Raw genomic sequence first — 27,924 nt, 5'->3', positions numbered from 1 at the left:
CTAAAGATTTTCAAGCAAAGTCTGAATTATTGGAGATGCCATAGAGAGGAGACTAAGCTTTCAGTTAAGGGCTGAACCAAATAAACTCTATAATCTCATTCTAGAGCTTTTGAAGGATTGTATGGGTAAAATGTTGAACACTAATCAAGTTTTTAAAATAAAGCATAATAAAGTACAAGAACATTGTAATGAGAGTCAGAAGACTGTCAGTTATAGTTGTAGCTCAGATAATTACCAGCAGTGTGACTTGGAAAAAGCCACTTTGGTAAAACCACTAAAACATATCGGGTCTCAGTTTTTTTAATCTGTAAAAAGGGGGCATTAAACTGTGTAGTCTCCAAGATCCCATTTAGCTCAAACATTCTGTGGGCTCATGATTCTAAATTCCTGGCATAACAGCAGATTTTGTTGGACCTAGTATTCTTCTATTTTCTTTTTTCATAGAGCTCAAGATATTCCTTATAGAATGAATGAATGAATGAATTTAAAATTATTCATTAAGTGTTTACTATATGCCAAACGCCGTGCTAAGTACTGGAGAGAGAAATACAAAAGCCAGTTCCTGCCCTGAAGTAGCTCATCCTCTAATAGGAAAAACAAGGCATATAAGGGAGCTCAAGTTGAAAAGAGTGAGTGGGGTTGGCAAGGGCAGAGGTTATAGTATGCTGTGTACAGCGTCATATGGAGATGGTTGTGAAATGGCATGGTGACCCACTTCCACACAAGGAAAGGGGGCAGAGTTCAGGTATTCTTGTGGGAGAAGGAGAATGCCTGGAATATAGGATTCAAGGTTGCGGAGATAATCATAGGTGTGATCTAATTAATTCCCAACCCTAACTTCAACATACTTCCTTATATAGTTTACACTAGGAGTTTCTATCATTTACATTTTGTACCACTTGATTTAATCAACCCCTAGAACTTAACTGGTAACTGAAAGCTCCTAATGTTCTCTTAATTGTCATATCTGACTGCCTCTGCTCAATCTTCAACTTTTTTTTTTTTTACCTTTTCTACAGCATTTGAAACTGTCAACCACCTCCTCCCTCTGGGTACTGTCTTCTGCCTGGATTTTCATAACAATAGTTTCCCTTGGTTTTCATCCTGCTTTTCTGTCCACTCTTCCTCCCAAATTCCTCTGCTGGACCATCATTCACACCATTCCTTCTAGCTCCAAGTGTCTGTCCTGAATCTTCTTCTCTTTTTTATTTGCACTGTCTCTTCAGATCTCATTCCCATGAGTTTACTTATTATCTCTACGTACCGACCTTCTAGATCCATATAATCAATCTTTGTATCTCTCTGGAGCTTCAATATCATATAACCAACTGTCTATTAGATTAGATATAAATTGATATCCTAGAAAAGGTCTACACAGCATACAGCCTGCAGGCCATTTGTGGACTGCCAAAGGATTTTGGGCAACCCACAAAAAATGTAGAAAATATGAAAGAAAGTAAAGATGCAAGAAATGCTTTGTCCATTCCCCTCTTCACCAGTTTTCCACTAGTCACTATTGTGTCCATCATGTAACTTGGTGAGTGAGTTGTCACTGGTTACTCTTTCCCATTTGTCACATGACTCAAAGCAACCAACCATCATCAGTCTGCCTCTAGTCAAAAGCAGTGAGAGTTGTATCTTTTCACTGTGTTTTCAGTTGTTATTGGTGTTGAACAGGGACAAAATAAGTGCAGTCATGTTCTAAGGCAGCTGATGTCCACCATGAAATAAGTGGCAACAATGTGAGAGCTTTTCCTCTCTCCCTCCCCGAGCAACTGCCCTCCAAGTTACTTGAGTAACTGGTGCTCTCTCCAAGGTAGGATGCTCAGTTCAGTATTTCTTTGTATGTGAGCAGTTGCTGTGGAGATGTTTTGGTTCTAACATAGGAGTTTGGGGAGGGGGGGTGATTTTGTAAAATGGGCTATAAAAAAATGGAAGATTGAATCAGAACATAGCGTTTAATCTGGAGTAGACAAATAAATACTTCTTTACTTGCACAAGAGATAAAATATTGTGCCTCGTTTGCCAAGAGGTAACAGCTGTTCCTAAGGAATACAATCTTCATCACCATTTTGAATCAAAACATTTTAACTTAAATTGGACACCAATGAAAAACTAAAGTATCCAAATTGTTGAAAAATTTCAGTGGGGGAACAATGGTTTTTCAAGAAAGTAAACTCAGAAAATGAGGCAGCTACTAAGGTTAGTTTTCAGATTTCTAAAGAAACTGATTTCAAACATGATTCTGGAGTACAATAAACTGATTGCTGACAAGAAATGTAATACATCCAATTAACTAAATGTAAACAGTAAGAAAACCTGGAAATGCATTAAAATTTGTAATGTTTAGCATAATAATTTTTAACATTAATATGATTTCATGGTAAATAAAAATCTTAATAAATATAATTAATTGATATTTATTGAAATTTCCCTTTTTAATATGGTTTGTTTGCAAAATAGTTTAATCATTAATTACATCTTTACTTGGAAAGTGAGCCACTAAAAACCTATCTGTGGCCCAAAAAGTTTAGCCTATTTTAATTTTGGCCCTTATCTACTGCCAAGTTGTGCAGGTCTATTTAAAATTTAAAATTAAACTCATTTTCTCACAAAAAACTCACCCCTCTCTTCTGAATTATCCTTCTAAGTTATAGAGGCTCCCAACCTTGGGGTCATCAACTCTCTCTCAATCCACAAATCCAATCACTTGCCAAGACTTATTGATTCAACCTCTATGCCATCTCTTGAATCTACCTGCTACTTTCCACTCAAAGGACCACTCCCCTGCTCCAGGTTTTCATCACCTCTTGCCTGGACAATTACAATAGATTCCTTACTGGCCTCCCTAACTCCAATCTCTCTTCTCTCCAATCTATTCTCCACACAGTAGCCAAGGTGAATTTCCTAAAGAACAGATGTGATCACTCTGCTACCTAATAAACTACATTGGTTCCTTATTACCTTTAGGCTCAAATGCAGGCTCCTGTGGTTGGCATTTAGTCTTTCATAGCCTAACTCCAACCTACCTTTACAAGCTTTATGGATTATTTCCCTTCACACACTTTATGGTCTAGTCAAACTGTCCTTCTTGCTATTTTTTACACATAATGTTCTGTCTCCCAGTACTCCATGCCATTGCACTAGCCTGGAATGCACTTACTAATTATTTCTACCTTTTCTTCACAGTGCAGCTCAAATGCCTTCTGAACAAAGCTCTCCCAGGTCTCTCCAACTTAGATTTTTTTAAAATATTGATCCTGACGGCAGTTATATTTTAAGTTTTATCTTATAATATAAAATGTGATATTGTTAGGAAATTTATACTAAATACTTTAGAACATAAATTAATGATCATTGTTTGCCTTTGATGAACACTGAAGTGCCAAAATAATCTATATTTAAACACCTTACCAATTATTTTCTTCATCGAAAAATAGCACATCAGCAGAAAAAGACACTGGCTTCATAGATTTAAAACTGATGTGAGAAATTAGTCCTGTATTTATTCCATCTGGTGAGACTTCAATATGTTTGCCATTCGGAAAATCCACAGAAAGGACATCTATCATAACACCATCATAAAGCTTAATTGTTGGAACTTGGGCATACACTGCTGATTTCCTGTTTTCAAATGAATCATAACTGTTAGTTCAAAAGAACTAAATATTAGATCTCTATACATTTACTAATCTGTTTTGTACAATCATATCAACAAAATAGTTACCAAAAAGTTATCAATATTATTTTCTATGTATTTATTATAGTAGGATTGTAATAACCTACTATAAATAAGCAAAGTCATTATTCTAAACTTACTTAGACTAAAACTTTTCTGTATATCAAAAAAGAAATAAGCCATTTTAAGATTAGCCTAATTATAACAGGAGCCTAAACAGTACTCTTGTTAAATGTTTTTTTAATATTTTAATTGAAACAATGAACAATATTTCTACTTCTAAAACCTTAGTTTATGTTACCCACATTGTTTATGTATTTATGTAACTGTGAATAAATAAATGAAATAAAGTTAGGAAGGAAAGAAGAAATCAAAGAAAGAAAGAAGCATTTTATAGCACCTATTACGTGCTAAGCACTGTGCTAAGTGCTACAGATGCCCACAGAAAATTAAAACAGTCTCTACTTTCAAGGAGCTTACATATAGAGGGATTCAACTGGAATTCAGTTGTAAAGGTTCCATGATCCTCAAGGTTCAGCACCAAAGAAGATAGTAATATATCACTTTTCATATCATTCCACTGATAAAACTATCAGTTTCTGACATTGAATTAACTTACAGTTCCAAGCTTGGTCTTTAGTAGCATGAGCTTTCTTTTCTAGGTTTTCAGGCTACTGTGCCCACAAAAGCAAGTGCCAGGCCACATCTCCATATACAGTTGCTTTCCAGGATGATAGGAAGTGAGGACTGGCTGAAAGCAGGATGTATTAAATGTGGGGATGCTGCCATTCTTAGGACTCTCTTGGACTCACCTGCCAATTGGTGGCAGTTGGTCAACAATCAGTGGTGGTGGAGAGGAGGAAAGTGTGCTTCTCCACAGTGAAATCACTCTCTTAGTGATGGTTATGAGGCCCAGGCTAGAAGCAGGACTATTTATGAGAGAGGGGAGGGGGAGGGAGGACTGCTATTCCCAACGCTCTTGAAATCAGGCCATCTGGGTCTCAGGGAAGGGGGTAATGATGGTGATTTGGTTCTCCTGGCCAAGCTATCTCCTTTTTCCCTAATGATAGCATACTGGGCTGGCTTGCCTGCCCCATGAGTATGTTTTAGAACTCTTTATAAGAAGTTAATCATTCAAGCAAAAGTTCCTGGACAAATCTGAAATATTTTCAACATTGATGCTAATTAACCTTGGAAAATTTTCAACTAATGGAAGATATTTTTTAAAAAACAAAAATCCCAAGTTTTAGTTTCCCATAGATTACTTATCTTCCCTATGTCTTAACACTGTCATAGTCATTCAAAAATGTATAAGCCATGAATATAAAAAATTTCAATAATATTTTAATACTTGGAAATCAACATGAGTAAAGAAAAATATCTAATTAATACACTAATTATTTTAGAAAAGGTTGCTACCTTTTTATTACCATCATCAACAACATATTTATTCTGTTGAAATAATACTGCCACTATAGCCTTGTTTATTGTTGTTTGTCCTTCATTCTCGAAGAAGACCATGGCATCAGGAAGATGAAGCTATGGCTTGCAAATGAATTGGAGTTAAGTGAGGAAGGATGGAGCAAGGTCACCAGCCTCACTTTCTCCTCCGGAGCCATCTGGGTCCATTGGCAAGATATAGATCAGGATGACTAGAGATGACCCCTATAGCCTTAAGAAATCATGTAATCACATAATAGTCTCTGAGTCACCAACCCACCCCACCACCTAACTCAGACTCATACACTAGGTACCCTGAGAAATGAGTACCAGAGATTCTAGGTACTCTATAGACCTGAACTCTTAAAACTATAGCTTACCCTTCTGTAGGTACTGTTTGATTTCCAAACAGCTTAGTTATTCTAGCTTGGGGGTATAAATAAAACTACTTTTTAACTTTTATGAATTACATTCTTGTATGGAAAGGGTTATCTTTCTTTCTCTTATTTGTGCTCCCAGTGATTAGCACAGTGCCTGACACATAGTAAGTAATTAGTAGATGTTTACTGAATTGATTGAACTTTTCCCAGGACTGATTATAACTACCTAGTATTTAAAGCAATTTGCTTTTTATGCATATATTTGAATTTAACAAAGCTTGGATTTCACATCTGAAATTCAAGAATATCTAGTGTTTCCATACAATATAATATACTAAATTGTGTGTACCAGCTTTTTACAACTTCATTTGTATTTGCATTTTCCACACAAAAATGCAACTAATGAATTTGCTAGTTATTGTTCCCTACTACAGAAATGAGCCATACAGACATCAATAGGACAGAACAAGAAGGGAACCTACATAGGAAATTTATATCAAGTAAATATTTACCTGAAGTAGTTTTGGGGAATAATGTTGATATTCACCTCAGTTTTCACACCCAAAGGAACAGGAGTCAAAAACACAAATGGAGGGTCAAAAGTTAACTTGGGTGCTCTCACAATTCCTGTTAGTGTTAACAATCGGTAGCAAACAGGATCATCCTTCAGATGAAGAGGAACTTCAGCAGTATATGTTCCAGGACACACTGATGAAAAAATTAACAAGTATTCACCCAAGTTAATTTGGAGGGGGAAAAAAATCACATTTAAAGTAACATAGAACAAATTAGAGCAAGTTATTTGTTTCAAAAGTATGAACTACAGTCTTTGTATTCTCAGAACTACATAAAATTCCAGGCACATTGTAAGCACTTAATAATTATTTTGATTTATAAATGGAATCAAAGATCTGTGATTTATTCCAGATGGGTATTCCCGCCATTAAAGCAAATGGCAATTCTTTGGTGCATGCAATTCAGTGGTGTATACAAATAGAAATCGGGGAGCAGAGGGACACTAAACCTTATGTAAAGATTCTGAGTACCACATATTAATTTAGTAAACCACATATTAACATTATCTGTGTTTTATTGCATTTTTATTTATTTTGTTAAATATTTTCAAATTATTTTTAAATTTGGTTCAGACAGTGGTCAGGAGTGCTGTGGATCAAGCATTTAAGCTGTCCTAATGATTTGCTCTGACTAAAATTGGTCTATATGGAGCCAAGATCATAAAGAAAAGGTAGAGACTTGGCTGAGCTCTCTTCCAAATCCCTCTGAACACCTTTAAATAATGCCCTAAAATAAATTCTGGTATGGCAGAACCCACAAAAGGATAGGGTGAAATTTTCCAGCCCAAGACTACTTAGAAGGTTGGCAGGCAAGCTTCATTACATTGGGTTGAGAGTGGAGTTCATTGCAGCACAGGCTACACCAGTGCAGACCAGGTCCCAGCAAACCAGAAGCAGGCCTTGGGAGTGACTCAATCAACAGTGGCAGTAGCTGCTTCTGGAGCTCTCAACCCACAGACAGTAAGGGATGAGAAGGAGATCACAAGGATCTCTTTGGTGACACTGGGGGCAGGACTGCATTGCTTTGCCCATACTCAGATCTGGGTCTCAGTCTTAGGAGACAATCCCAGGGTGAAGAGAGCACTAGCACACCAGAGCTTGTCACCTCAGTGGAGCAGAGAACCCTTGTCCCAGTTCCATGGCAGGAAAGAGTACTTGCAGTCCCTCACAGACCAGAGCACAGGCCAAGAGAGCAGGAAACACCTCTCCTTAGATCATACCACCTTAAAAGAACTGAAAAGTTGCAGGTCCCTAGAAGTATCTCTGAAAACAGCTTTATAAATCCCCTGACACCTGGGTCAGTGTACCCTCCACCCTGGAAGCAGAGTCACACTTTACCAAAGAGTCAAAAGTAAGAAAATAGGCTGGAAAATGAGCAAACAACAGGAAAAAAAAATTACTATGATGACAAGGAAGGTGAAAATGCAAACTCAGAAGAAGAAAATAAAGTCAAAACTCCTACATCCAAAGCCTTAGAGAAAAATACGAATTGATCTCAGTCCATGGAAGAGCTCAAAAAGGATTTTAAAAATCAAGAGAGGTAGAGGAAAAAATGGGAAGAGAAGTAAGAATGATGCAAGAAAATCATGAAAAAAGGAGTCAACAGCTTGGTAAAGAAGTGCACAAAAAATACTGAAGAACATAATACCTTGAAAAACAGAGTAGGGCAAATGGTAAGAGGCATAAAAATTAACCATTTAAAAAGGAGAATTGGCCAAATGGAAAAGGCAGTACAAAAGCTCACTGAAGAAAATAATTCCTTAAAAATCAGAATTGAGCAAGTAATAACTCTATAAGACATCAAGGAACAATAAAACAAAACTCAAAAAAATGGGAGAAAAGGAAAGGGGGATGTGGAATGGGATAAATTATCTCACATAAAAGAAGCGAGAAAGAGCTTTTATAATGGAGAGTGACATGGGGGAGGTGGTGAGGGAACGCTTGAATGTTACTTTCATTGGAATTGGCTCAAAGAGGGAATAACATACACACTCAATTGGGTATAGAAATCTATCTTCCCCACAGGAAAGAGAAGGGGAAGTGGTAGCCATAAAAGGGAGGGCAGACTGGGGAGGTGGTAGCCAAAAGCAAAACACTTATGAGGAAGGACAGGATGAAAAGAGACAGAGAATAGAATACATGGTGGTGAGGGAAATGGGATGGGGGGAACATAGCTAGCAATCATAACTGTGAAATAATTTTTGAAGCAAATTTCTCTGATAAAGGCCTCATCTCTCATATATAGAGAAAAATGACTCAAATGTATAAATATAAGCCATCCCCTAATTGATAAATGATCAAAAAATATGAACAATCTTCAGATGAAGTAATCAAAGCTATCTATAGGGACAGGAAAAATATTCTAAATCACTAGTGATTGGAGAAATGCAAATTAAAACAATTCTTAGGCACTACTTCATACCTATTAGATTGGCTAATAGGGAAAATGACAAATGTTGGAGGGAATATGAGAAAATTGAGACACTAATGTACTGTTAGAATTGTGAACTGGTTCAACTATTATTTAAACAATTTGGAACTATGCCCAAAGGCCTATAAATGCATAGCCTTTGACCAAGCAATACCACTACTAGGTCTGTATCCCAAGAGAGACTAAAAAAAAAAGGAAGAGGATCTATATGTACAAAAATATTTATAGCAGCTTTTTTCTAGAGGCAAAGAATTGGAAAATGAGGGGATGCCCATCAACTGGGGAATGGCTAAACAAACTGTGGTATATGACTGTGATGGAATACTATTATGCTATAAGAAATTATGAGCTAGATGTTCTCAGAAAATCCTGGAAAGACTCACATGAACTGATACAAATGAAATGAGTAGAACCAGAAGGACTTGTACACCATAACAGCAGAACTGCAAAGTGATCATCTGTGAATGACTTAGCTATTCTCAACAAGGCAGTTCTCAGCAATACAAGCAATACAGCAGTCCAAGATAACTCTGAAGGACTGATGATGAAAAATGCTATCCATCCCCAGAGAAAGAACTGATGGAGTCTGAATACAAATTGAAGCATACTTTTTTTTACTTTCTTTATTTTTCTTGGGTTTTTATTTTGGTCTATGTTTTCTTTTATGTGACTAATATGAAAATATGTTTTGCAGGACCATACATGTATAACCCATATCAAATTTCTTACCTTCTCAATGAGAGGGGAGGTAGGGAGGGAGGCGAAGAATTTGGAACTCAATTTAAAAAAAACAAATGTTGAAAATTCTTTTTACATGTAATTGGGGGGAAATAAAATACTAAATAAAATAAATGATGTCTCTCTCCAACAAAATGAAATGAAATAAAATAAAATAAAATTAGTCACCATGAGGCTCATATTTGAAACTCGGTCAGTTTGGTGGGTCCTACCAAAATTGCACTCCATAGACATAGTCTAAAAGAAAACAGAGTCATCTCTAATAATGATCATGATGATGATGATAATATTTGTATAATGCCTTAAAGTTTGCAAGGCATTGTACATATATTATTTCATACGTTCTCACAACAATCCTGGGAAGCAGATGGTATTATTATCCACATTTTACAGATGAGGATATTAAGGCAAATAGAGGTCAAGTGACTTAACCCCAGACATAGTTTCTGATATAAGATTCAAATTCAGGTCTTCCTCATACCAAATCCAGCTTTCTATCCACTGCTCCACCTACCTGCTTTTTACCTGCAAAATACAATGAGGTTTCAGAGTGTTTTTAAACATCTTTAGGATCAGTAATATAGTGATAGTCATTTGGTGGCATGTAACATAGGACATGATTGGAGTAGGAAATGGCAAACCATTCCAGTATCTTTGCCAAGAAAAACCCATGGACAGCATTGGAGTGCTGTGGTCCATGGGGTCAGGAACAGTCAGACACAACTGAATGACTGAACAACAATATAGCATATAGTATTGGGATTTGGAAATTCTGCATTTATTTAAATTCTCTTAAATTGTTCTTTGACACAAAAAAGCATCTTTAAGACTAATATTCTCCTGAAACAAACCTCTACACCTATAAATCATTGAACATCACTATGCCTGAAAAAGCAAAACTTGGGAGTGGGAGGGAAAGGGAAAGAAGCATGGTGTGTAGTAGCCTGCAAAATAGTACCAACAGGAACTTAACAGGCAAGAAATAACACACAATATATTGAACAGTAAAAAGTATGGTCCAGAAAAGGAGATGGGCAAATAATGCGATGGATAACAGATAGAGAGGCTGAGTGCTTCATCCACAAAATTTTAAGATACTTAATGGGTCATAAGATTATTGAGTAAATCTGAATTTACAGGAGGACACAAGCAATTATCACAAAGGACAAAGAAACTTGGATAGATTGCAACCTGAAGCATTCAAGAAGCTTACAATGAATATGCTAAACAGGTTAAGCAAATATAAAGTTGACTTTGTAATTTACATAGTTATTTTGAGATGTAACAGTGGGGTCAATTATAATACTTTTGGGCTGGCAAATAGATGAGTCTATTAAAACACAATTTACTGGTAGAGTTGAGCCTTGAGCTATCACTTATTGTTTAAAGAAGGGAGAGGACATGGTTTTGTAGAGGAGAGTCAGAAATATATTTTTGCATAGAGACACTTTAATCTAGAGCTCAAAAAGATGTACACAAAAGAACCAACAAAAAGTCAATTTTACTTAAAGAATTTGAGCTGAAACATGTAGGGGGAAGAGAAGAGATGGGGAAGGCAGAATTGACCCAATCCTCCAGTAGCCATTCCAAATGTTTATCTCCTCAAATCCCTAAATCCACCCCACCCTACACCACCCCTAACCTACCCTCTCAGCAGATGACTTTAGCTCTTAATTTACTGAGATTAAAGTGGTCAAAAGAGGAACAGTTTTGAGAAAAAGTTAAAATGCTCAGTGACCATATGGAAAAATACTTCAAAACATGAATATTTTTAAAATGGAAAATAAAACTCTGAGATTTCACCTCACATATATAAAATTAACAAAAAAAATTTCTCTCATACTCATTCCAACTGCTAACCTTCATTAATACCTGGCTCCCACTTCCACCCCCAAGATGCCACATCCCTGGTCCTGCTCTCTACCTGGCTGTACTTTCATACACATTCCTGACACACTGTTCCTAGAGGAAAAGTCAGAATACTTTTGCTCTCCACTGTCTCATGCAGACTTAACCTTTACTACCATCACTCAGCAAATTTCCTCCTTTGAAATTGACAGAATCAAAATTTTCCACCCAATATAAATTGTGAGGGGGCAGCTAGGTGGCGCAGTGCATAGAGCACCATCCCTGGAGTCAGGAGGACCTGAGTTCAAATCTGTCCTTAGACACATAAACACTTACTAGCTGTGTGACCCTGGGCAAGTCACTTAACCCCCATTGCCCAACCAAAAAAAAAATTGTGGTAACTTTTATATATCATCCCCCACAGTATTATTCTCCCTCCTCTCTCAAGGAGGTTAGCACCTGGCTCACCATCTTCTTTTCCTCAACTGCTGCCCTTATGCCATGAGACTTTCATGTTGAGGCTACCTCCAAATCCTTTAACTTTCAATTCTTCAGTCTCTTTAAATCCCATAACCTATTCCTTCATTTCACCTTTGGCCACACAAAGCAATATAAAAAGACTATCTCCACAAATGTTACATTTCCCTAATTAAAAATTCTAACATTCCTCTGACCATGGATTCTTTTCTCATGGGTCCTCTCTCCACCTCCAGGTTTTTGTGAACTATTTTCTACCTACAAGTTGAACCACTTCTTTTCTGTCTCCTTTGCTGATTTATCACCCATTTCATTTCCCCCAACTGTAGCATTCCACAAGCTTCTATCCTGGCAGATCTTTGTAAAGACCTTGACAATTCAGACCATCATGTTTGAGGTTGAGCCCAGTGATGCTATCAAGAATGGCAACGGCCTGATGGGGATATTGTGATTATTTTAAAAGACACTAAAATAAGCTTTAATTAATTATCTGCCTGTGGGAGGCTCATTGTGGTGTTCAATGTTCAGCCTTTTTTGGTCTGTTTCAGTTCCTGTAGTTTGTATGTTTCAGTAATTAAGGTGGCATTAATAGTTTTACAGCAAGAAAGAACTGCTATTTTGAAAGTCACAAAAAAAAGGATGGCAAAGCCAAAACCCAAGACAAAGAAAGCATCATCCACAATATCAACAACATCTGATTTTTTGATGCTAAACATGTAGAAGGTGTCACTCTCTCTCTCTCTATGACATGCAGACAGAGAGTACAGCAGGTAATGGTGCTGTGTCTGCGAGGAGGTGTCATTAGACATCCCCTTCACTATCTGGCCCAAAAATAAAACTGATAATATGATCTGTACAAGTGTTATCCCTGCATGCACCTTCAAGCTGTAAACTGCTGTCAGGAATTCAGGTGGTAACACCAACAATCTGTCCCCCAAAAGAAAGACAAATAAAGAGGTAGCCCTCGGACCAGATTTTGGTCTCACTCTCCTGGTTGGTTTTCTTGAGTAGTCTGTCATAACAAGGTTTTGTTCCTGGGTTCCTGGGGCTGTGTTATCCATAAAATCTCCTTTTTCTCTCAATCTGTGTTTTCACTGGCAGTCTCCCATGCCTGTAACTCTTCCCCATGCTCTTTTCTGCCTTCTGGCTTCTCTGGCTTTCTTCAAGCCTCAGCTAAAATAGCACCTTCTATAAAGTCTTTCCAAGCACTCTTTAAAATTAGTACTCTCAATTTATCCTGTATAAATCTTATTTGTACATAGTGGCTTGATGTTGTCTGCCCCATTGGACCATGAGCTCCTTGAGAGCAAGAACTGTGTTTTGTCTTCTTTTTATCCCCCATGTTTAGCATGGTGTCTGGCATATAGTAGATTCTTAAGAACTGCTAGTGGACTGACTCAACAACTGATGTCTGTTATGTACTATTATTACACCTATAAAATTTATCTCTCCTCCCACCTTCCCTATTCCTATTGAAAGCACCATCCTCTCAGTCAACCAATTTTAACACCTTAGAGTCAGCTTTGATTCTACCCAAGCTTTTCTCCTCCCATGTTCCAACAGTTGACAAGTTGTATCATCTACCTTGATAATATCTCTAGTATCTATCCTTTCAACTCTAATCACTTTGTGGTCACCTACTGTCAGGCTCTAATACATACACAGCACTTTGAAAACGTCAAAGGATTACATAACTGTTACTATTGTAATTTTTCTCACCTATACTATTGTAATGATCTCCTAACTGGTGTCTAGTCTCCTTTTCCAATCCACACTCCACACTACTGTCACAATAACTTTCCTAAGGCACAGATCTGATCATGTTCATCTCCTAGCCAAAAACATTCAATGGTCTCTATAATACCTGAGATAAAAAACAAAATTCCTTAGCCTTACATGTAAGGTCTTCTAGAATATGACTACTTTCCTAACCTACTTTCCCATCTCATTTTACACTATTCTCCATGTACACTCCAGGACAATGTTTCATTGTGTAGTCTCACTTTCATGAATTCGTGCAGCCTCTCCCTCATACCTAGATCACACTCTCTTTCTTATTATGTCTTGTTAAAGTCTTCAAGAGACTCAATTCAGATGATGTCTCTTTCATGTTCCTTTTCCTTATTCCCTCATTTAAAAAGAGTTGAGGGAGATACTAAGGCTAGGTAAGACATAGTCTTTATGGGCTCAGAATTAACGATGCCTCCCACTTATTTGACTCTTCCTGGCTTAACAAGCATTTCTTTTTCCTTCATTTGATCCCCACAATAGTCTCACGAAGAATATGGTGCAGTTGCCATTCACACAGTTTTACCAGTGAAGAAACTGAGGATCAGAGAGTTCAGGGACTTGCTCCAATTCACACTAGTAGGAAGTGGTAGGACCAGGAATCTGATTTAATATTCTGATCAATGTCCAGTAGTCTTTCTGCTATCTCAAACTATTAATTTCTAAATTATTATTTTAATAAGTAATTTTCCTCCAGGAGTTAATTCAATCTCAACCACATTAAGAAATTTAATAAAAAGTCAACTATGTTATACAGACGTTCTTGGAGGAGTCAAAGTTACTACAATAGTGGTGCAGTAGATAGAGCTCCAGCCTTGGAGTCAGGAGGACCTGAGTTCAAATCTGACCCCAGACACTTGACACTTATGAGTTGTGTGACCCTGAGCAAGTCACTTAACCACATTGCCTAGCCAAAAAGCAAAAAAAAAAAAGTTACTACAATAAATATGGATACACTAGCATGGCTTTAAATTTAAGTGAATAAAGTGATATTTGCATTATTCTGCCAACACAGGGATTATAGGGAGAGTATGATAAGTTGTTTGTTGTTGTTGTTTTCGAACCTATGCAAAAATGCACAGAAGCCATAGCCTTTTTTTGAACATTCCTTTGGAATTTGTCTAAAATTTATGCTCCATGTAGATGATGCACCACGGAAAGATCCTAAAAAGGTACACAATGAGCCACTTAGAGTAAAGCAAATTCTAAATTACACGGTTAACTAGACAACTTTGTAGAGAATATTCTATTTAGCACTGAAAACGAATGCATTAATTTAGAGGTAGTTAGCTCTCACCACTTCTGCTAGAACAAAGATAAATTTAGATACTTTATTATAAGCACAATTGTTACAGCTTCATTTGCCACTCTGTCTCCATTAAGAGAGGCGGTCAGGAGGCACTCCAAGTTTAAATATAGTAAAAGTGGGACCAATTTTACACAGGCTGTGCTGATAACTTACGGGGGCAGAGAGGCCATTCACCTGCTGCTTTGACACCTGAAGCATAAAAGGCATCAATTATGGGGAGTCCAGGGATTTGGCAGAATTCCTGTTACCTTGAAGTGATTCCTTTCTGACTTCCCAATGATTGCTGATGTGGATACAGAAGAGGAGGGGATAGTGTTTCATCTGAGTTTATATAGCTGTTTGTTTCCTTCCCCCACCCCCAACTTTGGGGATGGCAACCTTTTTAAGTTCATTCTAAGTAAGGAATTTTTATTGTATTTTATGGTTCACAAATGCCTTATCATATTCACATCCTAAGCATGAATGAGCTAGGCCTGGCCTAGAATACAAAATGATTCTTGCAGGGACCTGTATGCATTAAAAAACACAATGATGAATGCATGAGCAGACAACCACTCATCCTGTTGTCTTCTCCATCTCATTTGTTTCAGCCCTTAACTAGACCTCGTACTCTTTGATGGGGCTTTAAAGCTTCCATACAGACATGAAATCCCACCATTTTTCTTAGATGTATACATTTACATGGAAAAACAGCCATCCAACTAGAAGAACCCATGGTTTCCATAGTTTCTCAGAGGAATCCATGTTCTCAATAGTATCCTAATAATAGAATAGTGGAAGGAAGGAAGGAAGGAAGGAAGGAAGGAAGGAAGGAAGGAAGGAAGGAAGGAAGGAAGGAAGGAAGGAAGGAAGGGAGGGAGGGAGGGAGGGAGGGAGGAAGAAAGGAAGGAAGAGGAAGGAAGGAAGGAAGGAATTTATCTAAAATTTATGCTACATGTAGGAAGGAAGGAAGAAGGAAAGAAGAAAGGAAGGAAAGAATTTATCTAAAATTTATGAAGGAAACGAGGAAGGAAGAGATTTGTCTAAAATTTATGATACATGTAGGAAGGAAAAAGGGAAGAAGGAAAGAAGGAAAGAGGGATGGAGGGGAGGAAGGAAGAAAGGAAGGAAGGAAGGAAGGAAGGAAGGAAGGAAGGAAGGAAGGAAGGAAGGAAGGAAGGAAGGAGGGAGGGAGGGAGGGAGGGAGGGAAGGCAATCTATTCTTCAAGCACAGCTCTGCAATCTATAGTTTCCCACATTGAACCAATATGATCATTCAATGCCAACATAAAGAAAACACAAAGATATCAAGCTAAATAATATTTTGTGATACTAGTGGACAACTTTTGAGAGATTGCATGGCCCAAAGGACTATATAGCAAGCTTGGAAAGTCTATAAATTCTAAGTCCTGATTGTAGCCAATTTTGTAAAAATTGAGTGCTATGAGTGACTATGCCTCAATTCATTTCACTTGAAAAATAAAGATAACTATTAATATTGTTTCACAACTAAGAAAATCTATAAAGAATAACCCATTACAGTGCTCCTTGCAAATGAAAATAATATGAAAACGATCTTTCAAATATTTATGTGGATATGGACTACAAGCTTGTAAAGACAACACATTAAAATCAGGTACAAGCTCTCATCTACCTTCCTTCTTCATTTATTTCCATTCTCATCACAAGTTAACAGGTCTCCCTACTTCCAGCCCTCCCCAAATCCCAATTCATTTTTCTCAGTATTTCCAGGCAACTCTCTAAGCATATAAGTTTCATAACAGTTGCCAGTCTTCCTTGGTAGGAGGAATTTCCTCACTGAGAATACTCCATATTAATGAAGTCATAGGTCTGGTCCAAAGAAAACAAATAAAATTGGCCTAACTACATTGACAGCTTTGTAGTTTCCCTTTAAAAGTCTTCAGAGGCTCAGTCCCTAGAGTACTGAACTGCAGCCACCAACAAATATATTTATGTTTTCGTATTCTTAAGCTGCATATGAGGATTTGTGCTGGATGTTATATCCCATCTCAACAGGCATTATGGAATTCTCATTTTGAAAATAACTGCAATGAACACTGGAAAGCAATGTATATATACAAGAGTATATACAGAAAGAAAAATAATAAATTTTAAACGAATCTAAGAATTATATAACTACAATGATCCATCTTGTCCATGAGGAAAAGAGGCAAAAACACATCTCCCTCCTTTTTTGCAGAAGAGGATGCAGCTAGGTATGGAACATTATATATACTATGATGTGTTGAGCATTTTTTAAATTTTTTTAAATTTTTAAATTTTTTAATTCTTTTTTTGTATTGAGCATTTTTGCTGAATTGATTTTATTCTTTGTTACTTTTGGGGGTAGGGATGGAGGAAGGATTATTTTTGGAAATGTAAGTAATGTAAAAACCAAAAAAATAAAAAAAGTTTAATGAAATTTCATCATTTTAATTTTGACCCCACCCTTCCAGTTTGTCCATACTAATGAATCAATAAGCACATATCTTAATACTACTACTTAATATCATTGTTCCATCTTGAGCCCTTTTCACTTATTTGTTGTAGTTTGTGTAGAGTGCTAGGCTCCTCTACAACCTTTAATGTCACCATTTAGACCAGAATTTTGAGATGAATTACATCACTCACGGTCTCCCCTGGGTAGTGATATGATGGCAAAGGCCAGTTGCCCTGGGAGCTCTTAACTGTTCCTCTGGTCTAGGTAGGGGCTAGATAGTGTTGTAGGAGCAATGGAAAAGAAAAAGGGTCTGTCTGGGCCTTAGTCAGTCCTGCTGTTAGCTCTAGTCTGGGGGAGGCCAAGCTGAGGAGGGAGGAGAGTGAGGCAAGAAGCAGAAGAAGGTAAACCAGGTTTTGGGCAGCCCCACCCCTTCTGCCTTTAGATAGCTAGGTGGCACAGTGGATAGAGCACTGGGCTTGGAAACAGGAAGACTCATTTCCATGAGTTCAAATCCAGCCTCAGATACTTACTAGCTGTGTGACCTTGGGCAAGTCACTTAACCCTGTTTGCCTCAGTTTGTCACCTTAAAAATGAGCTGGAGAAGGAAATGGAAAATCTGTAAATTTGCCCAAAAAAAAAATCCAAAAAGGATGATAAAGAGCTTGACACAACTGAACACCAACACCCCCTCTTCCTCTAATCTGAGTGGGAGGCAGGAAGTAGAAAAGGTGCTAAGCCTTGGTCAGCCTTGGCCTCACCATGCCTTCTTTGGGATGAGTAGTAGGGTAAGAAGTAGAAGAAGGAGTGTTTCATAAGTAGCTATAAAATCTGTTTCTCAAATTTTGATCCTCTTGCAAAATTTTACCTGCAAAAGTTCCTTACTTCTTAAAACTCATTTATCTAATAGCCTGACTACTCTTTCTCTTCTTGTTCATCCCATTTTTTAACTCACTTTGACTCTCTCCTTTTTAGGTTTTCTTTTACCTATCTCCTAATCTTCTGAGAGAAAACCTTAAGTACGTAGAGGTGATCGAATATTGAGATTTTAGGCTTTGTGTTGTTGGGTTTTTTCCATTTTAGTTTGGGAAAAATATTCATGGTGCACTGAAAAGGGGGCCTGACAACTGGAAAAAGTCAGGATATAACACCTTAAAATTATAAAAAATTATAATCTACAAAAATAAAATTGAAATTTATATATACTATCCTAAGTATAAAGATTCACATGATTTAACAAATACTCCCCTTAGACCAATTCAATCTCTTCCTAAAGCACAGTGTCAAAATGATAAATGTAGTATAGCTTAATTTTTGTAAAGGATATGATTAAATTCTAAAACAAGACAGAATGCATGATTATCAAATTTACAGATGTCACAAAGTTGGGAAAGCTAATGCATTGGTTGACAAAATAAAAATTCAAAACAATTTGCCACGCCCTCTAACTGTCAGGGTCTCTGTTTCCAAGCCAGCCCTTTTCTTATCTCTCTACATTAAAGGCTGGCAAACTATTTCCCCTAAGACAAGTCTGCCTCCTGTTTTGGTACAGCCCCCAGCTAAGCTGTGGTGTTTACATTTTAAAATAATTTTTTATTACATTTAAAAATGTAAAAACCATTCTTAGCTTGTGGGCTGTACAAAAATAGGTGGCTGACAGATTTGGCTTTCCATGGAACTATGGCATCCTGACCCCTACTTTACACTCTTTCAGTGACTTCAACTGCTCCCCTGAATTTAATTATGATCTCCATACAGATGATTCCCAGATCTATATAACTAGCCCTAGTCCCTGCCTTGAGATCAAGTACCAATGAGATGTTTCTAATCATATGTCCCACAAGTATCTCAGAGTTCAAAATAGAGCTCATTATGCTCCCCCACCCATCAAATCCTACCCTCCTTCAAATTTCTTATTTCAGTCAAGCTCACCACCATCATTTCAATGACCTAGATTTTCAATTTCAGAGTTATTCTTGATTTCTTATTCTCTTTCATTGATACAACCCAATCAATTGCAAGTTTACTTAATTCACAACTTATCTCATATATGTCCCTTTTTTTCTACTCATAGGACCACCCCCTTAGCTCTTTTCCTAATCACTTCTCACTTGGACTATCCCAAGCAGTAGCCTCCTAATTGGTCTATGTTCCTCAAATATTTTTACACTCTAGTCCATGCTCCACAGAACCTCCAAAGGGATCTTCCCAAAGTAACAGGTCAGATCATACCATTACTCTTCTCAGTGAACTTCTGTGATTTCCTGTTACCTCTAAGGTCAAACAAAAATGGCTCTGTTGGGCATTTAAAGACCTTCAGAAACCAGCACCAACCTTTCTTTCCAGCTTTCTTATACATTAGTCTACTTCATACACTCTGTGGTACAACTAGACTGACTTGGCTGTTCCTCATACAGCATGCTCCATTACTTATATCCATGACTGGAATGCACTTTCTTCGCCTCTTCCTCTTCATGAGTCTCTAGTTCCTTTTCCATCAGGCCTTTCCTGAATTCCACCCCCCCAACTTCCTCTCCCAATCATTTTATGTTTATTTTACATATGCTTTTCTGTGTACATTTCCATCTACAATTCCTTGATAGAATATAAGTTCTTTTTTTTTTTTTGGTAGATTATCTTTGTTTTATGCCCCAGTACCTAGCACAGTATCTGATAAATGGTAGTCTTCCTGCTCCCCCACCTCCATCTCAGAGAACCCCAGGGTCAGGCTGACCAAGACTTAGTACCTTATTCTACTGCCTCCCACCTAAACTGGATGAGGAGAGTGGCTGATATCCCCTCACCCCAAAGTGCCCTCTTCTCCTTCCCCTCCAGGCTAAAGGGGCTAGCAGCAAGGCTGAACAAGAACTAGTATTCTCTCTTCTGCTTCCCTGACCCCACCCAATCTAGAGAAAGCAGTCTAGGCTGACCAAAGGCCCAGCCAGAACCTTTTTTTCTTTTCCACTGCTCTCACTATACTATCATCTACCCAGACCTCACCCAGACCAGAGGAAGAATAGTTAAGAGCCTCCCAGAGCCATTGACCTTTGTGCCACGCTATTACAGGGTGAAGACTGTGAATACATACAAGTCATCTCACAGTTCCAGTTAAGATGGTGACATGAAAAGTGGTAGAGGAGCCCAACTCACCTACACAATCTCCCACAAATATCTGAAAAGGGCCCAAGATGGAACAATGATACTAAGTAGAAATATTAAGATAGATATTAATTGATTGATTGCCATAGATAGGCTAAAAGGATGGGTCAAAATTAACATGATGAAAAAATCCCTCCTCCATCCTTATCCCAGAAAACTACAAAGAATAAAAGTCAGTTCAGCAAAACTGCTCATCAACCATGTAGGACAGAATATTATATGTTCTATACCCATCCAAAGTGCTAAGTCTAGTTGTGATTATAGTCAAGTTAGCAGCTTTTTAAAAAAAAGCTAATCTTTAGTTCTTCTAAATTCATGATGCTCATGCTGTACCATAGAGAATCAATAGCAGCCTCTCCAGCTACCATGTCCCTCTGAAGGCCTTTGATTTTTTCCAATAATTAATGTATTCTTCAGAATTGTTTATCAGCTCTTGGCATTATTTTTCATTTTCAATTGTACTTTCCTTTCTGCTTCTGTAAAACAGATTGTAACTTCTTGTGTACTTGAACGATCCTTAAAATGGTTCAATTCCCCATAACAACAGCTGTTATAATATCTCTAATAGTCATTGAAATGTATTCTATAAGAGGTAAAACTTTTGTAGGTCTCTTTGGAGTAATGCTCATTCTTTAAAACCACAAAATTTAAAACTCCATTAAAAAATAGCACAGAAATACACGTATGTGGCACAAGATCCAGCATTCAATTAACAGATTGCTAACTTAAAGGTAGGACAAATCAGGTCAATCTAATTTCATCTGGTTAAAGTTAGACATTCTGAGTCAATCTTATGTCAGTAGAAGTACCAACACATGACCATTGCTCTCACAAAATGAAATCACATCAAAATTATAGCTTATCCTAAGTAATGTGTATATCACTGTAAATCTTCCACCAAAGTCCTAATCTAATGCCTTATCGTGGCCAGCAGATAACTCTGGATTCTCAAGGGTTCTTCCAAATGTATACAAGCTGTGATCAAGTCTTAGCAAGCTGAAAAGGTCTTGAGTATGGGCCTAGTCTTGGACCATATATCTGTCATCCAATGGAGCATGAATCTCTCATCCAGCCCTATTCAAATGCAGAGAAGTTCATCACCAGAAGGTTTCCTACTAAGTAATAAACTTTTTGGCCACAGCAATCCACAAACCTCACAAGGTTGTGACCTGCATCAATGGAAAGAAAAGCCACATTGCTGATAATCTTAATTTTTTGCTTTAATTGTAACTGTCAACTTTTCCTATAATAGTTTAAAAAAATCAATAATTCTTTTTAATTCCAAATAATATGAACAACATATCAAAAGCTACAAACCTACTTCCATGTGGCTCTCACACTGGTTTTATGGAAAGTTGCACTTGCATTTTCAGTCTGTGAATTGCCACAAAAGGTCTAAATCCTGCACTGATTTTATGTATTACCTTTGTGGCAAATATACTATTTCCTTAAGTTCTGCTCTTCTTCTGAATTTGCTTATCAAGAGTCAGCTAATTTGCTCCTGACTTTCCCACCAAAGACAGGAAATTCATGTACTGCTTGACCTGACTTTATGCCTACTTCAACCTCTTTCTGTAGATGCCTTGTACAAGGTCAGTTAGGGAGAATTTAATTTTGTAGCAATAATAAATCCCTAAGGCCAGGATCATAGGTTTGCTTGCATTCCTCAAATCTATGGGAAATATACTAACTGGGGGCGGGGGGGCCTGTGATGTGGGCAGGTGGGGGGTGGTGAACTATAAATACAGCTATACATCAGTATTTACCACCCTAATCCTCCTAAAGGGTCTAAAAACCTCTCCAATAAAGGGATTGAGGGAAGAGGAGGAGAGACTTTAAATCGCTCAGTGGTTCTGACTGCCAAAACATATTCTGGTCAGTTTTTTCTAGGGCTCCACCAAGTCCTCTCCTCCCACTCCCAAATTTTTTGTACTTCACTGCTGGTCCAGATCTAGCAGAAAAACCGGTCCTCGATGCTGATAATACTGCTAGTTGGCACCTGCTCCTAAATGCCCCCTCAATAAACATTGTTTTACTCCCTATCTACAAGTTATCTCATTTGGTCATTTCCTATACCTTTCTATTAAAACCTAAGCACTGAAGAGTTCATCCCTAAAGGAATTTTACCAAGTGATATTGAAACCAAGCAGAAACAGTGTGATATAGTGGATAGAGTACAGAGCTTCCTGCCTGTCACACTTAGCAGCCTTGGGTACTTTGTGTACATTAGATTAATCTGCATGACTGGAGGAAGTCACCCACACTGATAAGAAATTATAGATATGAAATTACAGATCCTTCCTCTGCAGAAGCCAAGTACATTCTTAGACTGAAAATATCTGAATTAGAAGTTTAATCAACCATTTAGACAGAATGAAAAATAGTTTGGTGTTCAGCTATACCTGTCTAAAAGACAAACCTAAAAGGTATCAAGGAAATCTAGAGATTCCCGCATTTTTTTAACTTCTATCCAACCAGATGAAAAATTAACTAATCATGCAAACTTCTGTACAAGTCTACTCATTTTATAGGAATGCAAATGAATTTAAGAGATTCTCCAAAAAGACACAACAAAATATTAGTGATAAAGATATTCTCAAAACACTCCCAGCAAAGCACTTTGACCAAAGCTACTAACTTCCCTGATGGTACAAAGAAACATAAATATATTGTTCCATTAAACTCTCTCCTAAAAATATAACTGCATGACACTCATAGATGCAAGAACTCTCTAGCTATGGGTTCAGCAGCATGAGGAAGTTATGGCTGAGGTTGCAAGCTGTATACTAAAAAGACAGAATGGCTTGGAATGTTTTCAACCAAATCTTGTTCTTAACATTTTGATGACAAACGATGTTCACAAAGTTATAAATTTTATACTTCATGACTAAATAATTTCATATAAGCAATTACCCAACAAGGTAAAGAACATCTATTCACAACTGAAGTAAATATGCTACAAAAGCAAATAAACACTGAATACTTGAAGCATTCTCAAACCTAAAGGCATCACTGTTTTTGAGAAGCTGTAGTAAATCAAATTCTACTATAAAATGTTCTTGACTATACAGTGCTCAAGAAGAAAACTGGATGAAGAGCACATATCCAAGATACCTGATTTAGCAAAATGACCTAGGATCAGATGAAGGAAATATCTCCAAATTCCCCTGTTTTATGTCAATAAAAACATCATCCTTCCAGTCACTCAGATTTGAAACATCTTTTTCTTCCCAGCCTCCAAATATCTTGAGTTACCAAATCTTCTCCATTCCACTGCCACACTTCTCCTTTCTATTTCCTTCTCTCTCATTACTCTGATAATCTTTTGGGTCAGGCCCACAATCAACCACCTGGATTATCCCAACCTCCAAACTCATCTCCTGTTTTCAATCTCTCAGTCCCTCTCCCTTCTCCTATCCACCCATCATATAACCAGTAACTAAGGCACAGATCTACTCATTTCACATCCCTGCTCACAAATCTTCAATGGCTCCATATTGCTTCTAGGATAAAATATAAACTTCTCAGCCTAGCATTTAAGGGCTCCACAGTCTGGATCAAACTTATATTTCCATTCTTCACCAGGATTTACAAGTCTAGAGGAAACAACTTAGCCAAGACCTCAGGGCTGGTGACCTGCACCATTTCCTGTCCTTTATCTAGTGACTTTAGTGTGCTCCCATTCAGCTCTGAGGAGACCTGACTTGTCAGTAGTTAGGCATCCCAGTCTTATCTTTATTGGCTCATCAAACCCTTACTCCAGCTACTTCTCTTACTTGGGGCTCTATATTCACCCAAAAGGGGTAAAATTGAAAGGCACTCAAAGCATAAGCTTGAATAAGGTAGAGGACAGATAAATTATCCCTACTTGGAATCAATGTTTTAGAGAATAATAAGAACAAAATTAATTTACTACCTCTACTATATTTAGATGATAGGCTAATGGTTAGGGCTCATCAAAAAAAATAATACAGCTATATAATACTGATAATTGTGCCTTTTGGTATTTTCATCTGCACAGGGCAAGGGTGATCAAATATCCAAGATCAATTTTTTCCCCCAGTGGACTCTCTCTCTGATACCTATTTCTCCCTTGGCATCTGCTGCTGCATGAGCATTCTCTCCCTCTTGCTCCTCATGCACCAGTGAAAGGAAAGATTCCAGCTGCCACCACTACATTCTCTCTAGACTTTTCACCATTCAAAAGGTTGATGCTAAAGGAAGGAAATACACAAGAGACAAAAAGGCAATCAGGAACCCTGGCATGTACCTAGCTAGTTGCAGCCCTACAGCAATTATAGGGAACAGTTGTACTTTTCTACCTGTCAATGACATTACAGCTCCAATAAAGAAGGCCTCCAGCTGTAAACTGCCTCTTCTTCTACCATTTGTGCCACCCCATATCAGCTCTTCTGGCTCAACAGCCTCTGAGTGTGTAAGTCATACCTGGCTGGAAGCCAGTCCCCAAAGTTCTCTTGCAGTCCAGTAGAATAGCAGCAAAGCATATTCCACAGGGAAGGGGCAATATTACACACATTATGTATTAGTCCATTTCACACTATCTATTTTCCAGCCAAAAAGGTGTAGTAGCTGCTCCTAAGACCCTACATTCCATCCTTAATATGCCTTAACAAAAGCTTTTCCTCCTGGGCTTTCACTTCCACCTCTTGGAATCCTTATCTTCATCCAAGATTTAGTTTAAGTGCCACCTCTACACAGAGTTTTTCATCACTGTTCCAACATCTTCTCACATTAGCTTGTATTTAGCCCAGAAGGGTACAGCCCAAAGTCACACAAGTAACAAGCATGAAAGGGAGAATTCTAACCAAGGTCCTTCGACTCTAAATGCAGACCTTTTTCTTTTGGATCATTCTGTTTCCCTCCCTTCCACAGAATGTGAGTTCTTTAATGTCAAGTGGGATTTTATTTTTTCCTTTTATGCCAAGCAAATAGCCCAGTGTCGGAACATGTGTTTGTTCAAGTCATTTTTCAGTCATGTCCTACTCTTTGTGACCCCACTTTGGGGTTTTCTGGACAAAGATAATAGAATGATTTGCCATTTTCTTCTCCAGCTCATTTGACAATGAGGAAACTGAGGAAAGCAGGCTTAAGTGACTTGCCCAGGGTCACATAGCTATTATGTGTCTGAGATCAGATTTGAACTCATGAAGATAAATACTCTTGACTCCAGGCCTGGCATTCTAGCCACTGCGACACCTAGCTGCGTACATAGATACATAATAAATGCTTCTATTAAATTTGGGGTAGTAGAAAGGGGAAGAAGCAAAACTTAAATAAGCTTGCCTTCATTACATTCAAAATACATCCTAAATGAAAGGATGAATATCTATAAAAATATAAACTATACAGACCAAAAAAAAGGAAATAGAATACTTAAATAACCCTATCTTGGAAAAAGAAATTGAACAAGCCATAAATAAGCTCCCTAACGGAAAAACTCAGGACCAGATGGGATTTACAAGTGAATTCTCCCAAACATTTAGAAAACAATTAATTCTAATACAAGATAAATTATTTTAAAAAACAGGTAAAGAAGGAGTTCAACCAAATTCTATCTATTGCACAAATGCAGTTTTCATGACTAAACAAAGAAGAACAAAAACAAAGAAAACTATAGATCAATACCCCCTATGAATATTGGTACAAAATTGAACAAAAAAAAACCCAGCACGATTCTTTTCTTAAAGTGTTAAGTAGTATCTATCCAAAACCAAGAGCAAACATCTGTAATGGGGATAAAACAGAAGCCTCTCCAAAAATATCAGGAGTGAAACAAGGTTGTCCATTAACACCATTATTATTCAATAAAGTGCTAGAATTTCTAGCTACAGCAATGAAAAAAGAAAAAGAAATTGAAGGACTAAGCAAAAGCAACAAAAAAACCCCCTCACTTTTTACAGGTAACGTGATAGAAAACTTAGAGAACCCCAGAAAATCAACTAAATAATTAATCCAAACAATTAATAGCTTCAGCAAAGTTACAGGATATAAAATAAACCTACAAAAATCTATATTTCTATATATTACCAACAAACCCCAGTAAGAAGAGATAGATATTTCATCTAAAATAACTACAGATAGTATAAAATATTTGAGAGCCTACCTGCCAAGACACACAAAGGAATTTTATTCACACGATTATAAAACACTCCACACAAATAAAGACAAAGAGCTAAATAATTGGAGAAAGATTAATCACTCATGAGTAGGCTGAGCCAATATGATAAAATGACAATTCTATCTAAATTAATTTACTTGCTCAGTGCCAAACCAATCAAACTACCAAAGAATTATTTTATGGTTAGAAAAAAAATAACAAAATTCCTCTGAAGCAACAAAAGATCAATAATATCAACAGAATCAATGAGAGGAGGGGTGGGGAGTGGAGAAAGGCAGTCTAACTGTGCCGAATCTCAAACTATACTGCAAAGTGGTAATCATCAAAACAATATGGTATTGGACAAGAAATAAAGTGGTTGATCAATGAAATGGATCAGACTTTACAGAAATAAATGACCACAGTAACTTAGTGTTTGATAAATGCAGAGACCTAAGCTATTGAAGCAAGAACTCACTATTTGACAAAAATTTGACAAAAACTGCAGTGAAAACTAGAAAGCCACCTGGCAAAAACTAAGCATCGACCAACATCTCTTACCATATACCAAGATAAGCACAAAATGAATATATGATTTAGATATAAAGGGTAATATCATAAGCAAATTAGAAGACCATGGGGAAAAAAATTACCTGTCAGATCTATAGATATGGGAAGAGTTCATAACCAAATAAGGGATAGAGAGGATCATGAAATGTAAAATGGGTAACTTTGGTTACATTAAATTAAAAGTTTTTGCACAAACAAAACCAATGCAGCCAAAATTAGAAAACTGGAAACTGGAAATTTTACAGCAAATGTCTCTGATAAAGGTCTAATTTCTCAAATATATAGGAAACCGAATCAAATTTGTAAAAAAAAAAAAAGAGCAATTCCCCAATTGATAAACTGTCAAAGGGTATGAACAAGCAGTTTTCAGAATAAGAAATCTAATTAATAATCACTAAAAATTCTCTAAATCACTGATAGTTAGAAAGATACAAATTAAAACAAATCTGAGGTACCATTTAACACCCATCAGACTGGCTAAGATGACAGAAAAGAAAAATGACAAGTGCTGGAGGGGATATAGAAAAATAAGTATACCAGTGAACTGTTGGTGGAGCTGTGAATTGGTCCAATTATTCTGGGGAACAATTTGAAACTATGCCCGAAGGGCTATAAGAATTGTGCATACCTTTTGACCCAGTAATACTGTTACCTAGATCTGTACCCCAAGCAGGTCAAAGGAAAAGGAAAATGACCCATATGCACAAAAATATTTATAGCATCTCTTTTTGTGGTGGCAAAGAATTAGAACTTGGGGAAATGGCCATAAATTGGGAGGATGGCTGAACAAAGTATCATATACAATTGTGATGGATTACTACTATTGTACTGTAAGAAATAATGAAGGGGATGGTTTCAGAAAAACCTAGGAAGACTCATATGAGCTGACGCAAAATGAGGAGAGCAGAATTAGGAGAACATTGTACACAATAACAGCAATGTTGTAATGATGATCAACTGTGAAAGACTTAGCTA

At 37.3% G+C, this 27,924-nt stretch overlaps 1 protein-coding gene across 1 annotated transcript in view; it reads right to left on the bottom strand.

Moving 5' to 3' along the window:
* Positions 1-27,924, bottom strand: part of CFAP47 (cilia and flagella associated protein 47) — an 890,592-nt gene that overhangs the window by 713,230 nt on the left and 149,438 nt on the right. Inside the window, 2 exon segments of the mRNA XM_078146130.1 lie at positions 3,415-3,624; positions 6,012-6,207. Coding sequence (XP_078002256.1) covers positions 3,415-3,624; positions 6,012-6,207 — 406 coding nt within the window.

Source organism: Phascolarctos cinereus, unplaced genomic scaffold (genome assembly GCF_003287225.1).
Source record: "Phascolarctos cinereus isolate Bilbo 61053 unplaced genomic scaffold, phaCin_HiC Scaffold_726;HRSCAF=1367, whole genome shotgun sequence".
Classification (NCBI taxonomy): domain Eukaryota; kingdom Metazoa; phylum Chordata; class Mammalia; order Diprotodontia; family Phascolarctidae; genus Phascolarctos; species Phascolarctos cinereus.
The sequence above is the reverse complement of the archived record's forward strand: the minus strand, read 5'-3'. Positions and strand labels throughout refer to the sequence as shown.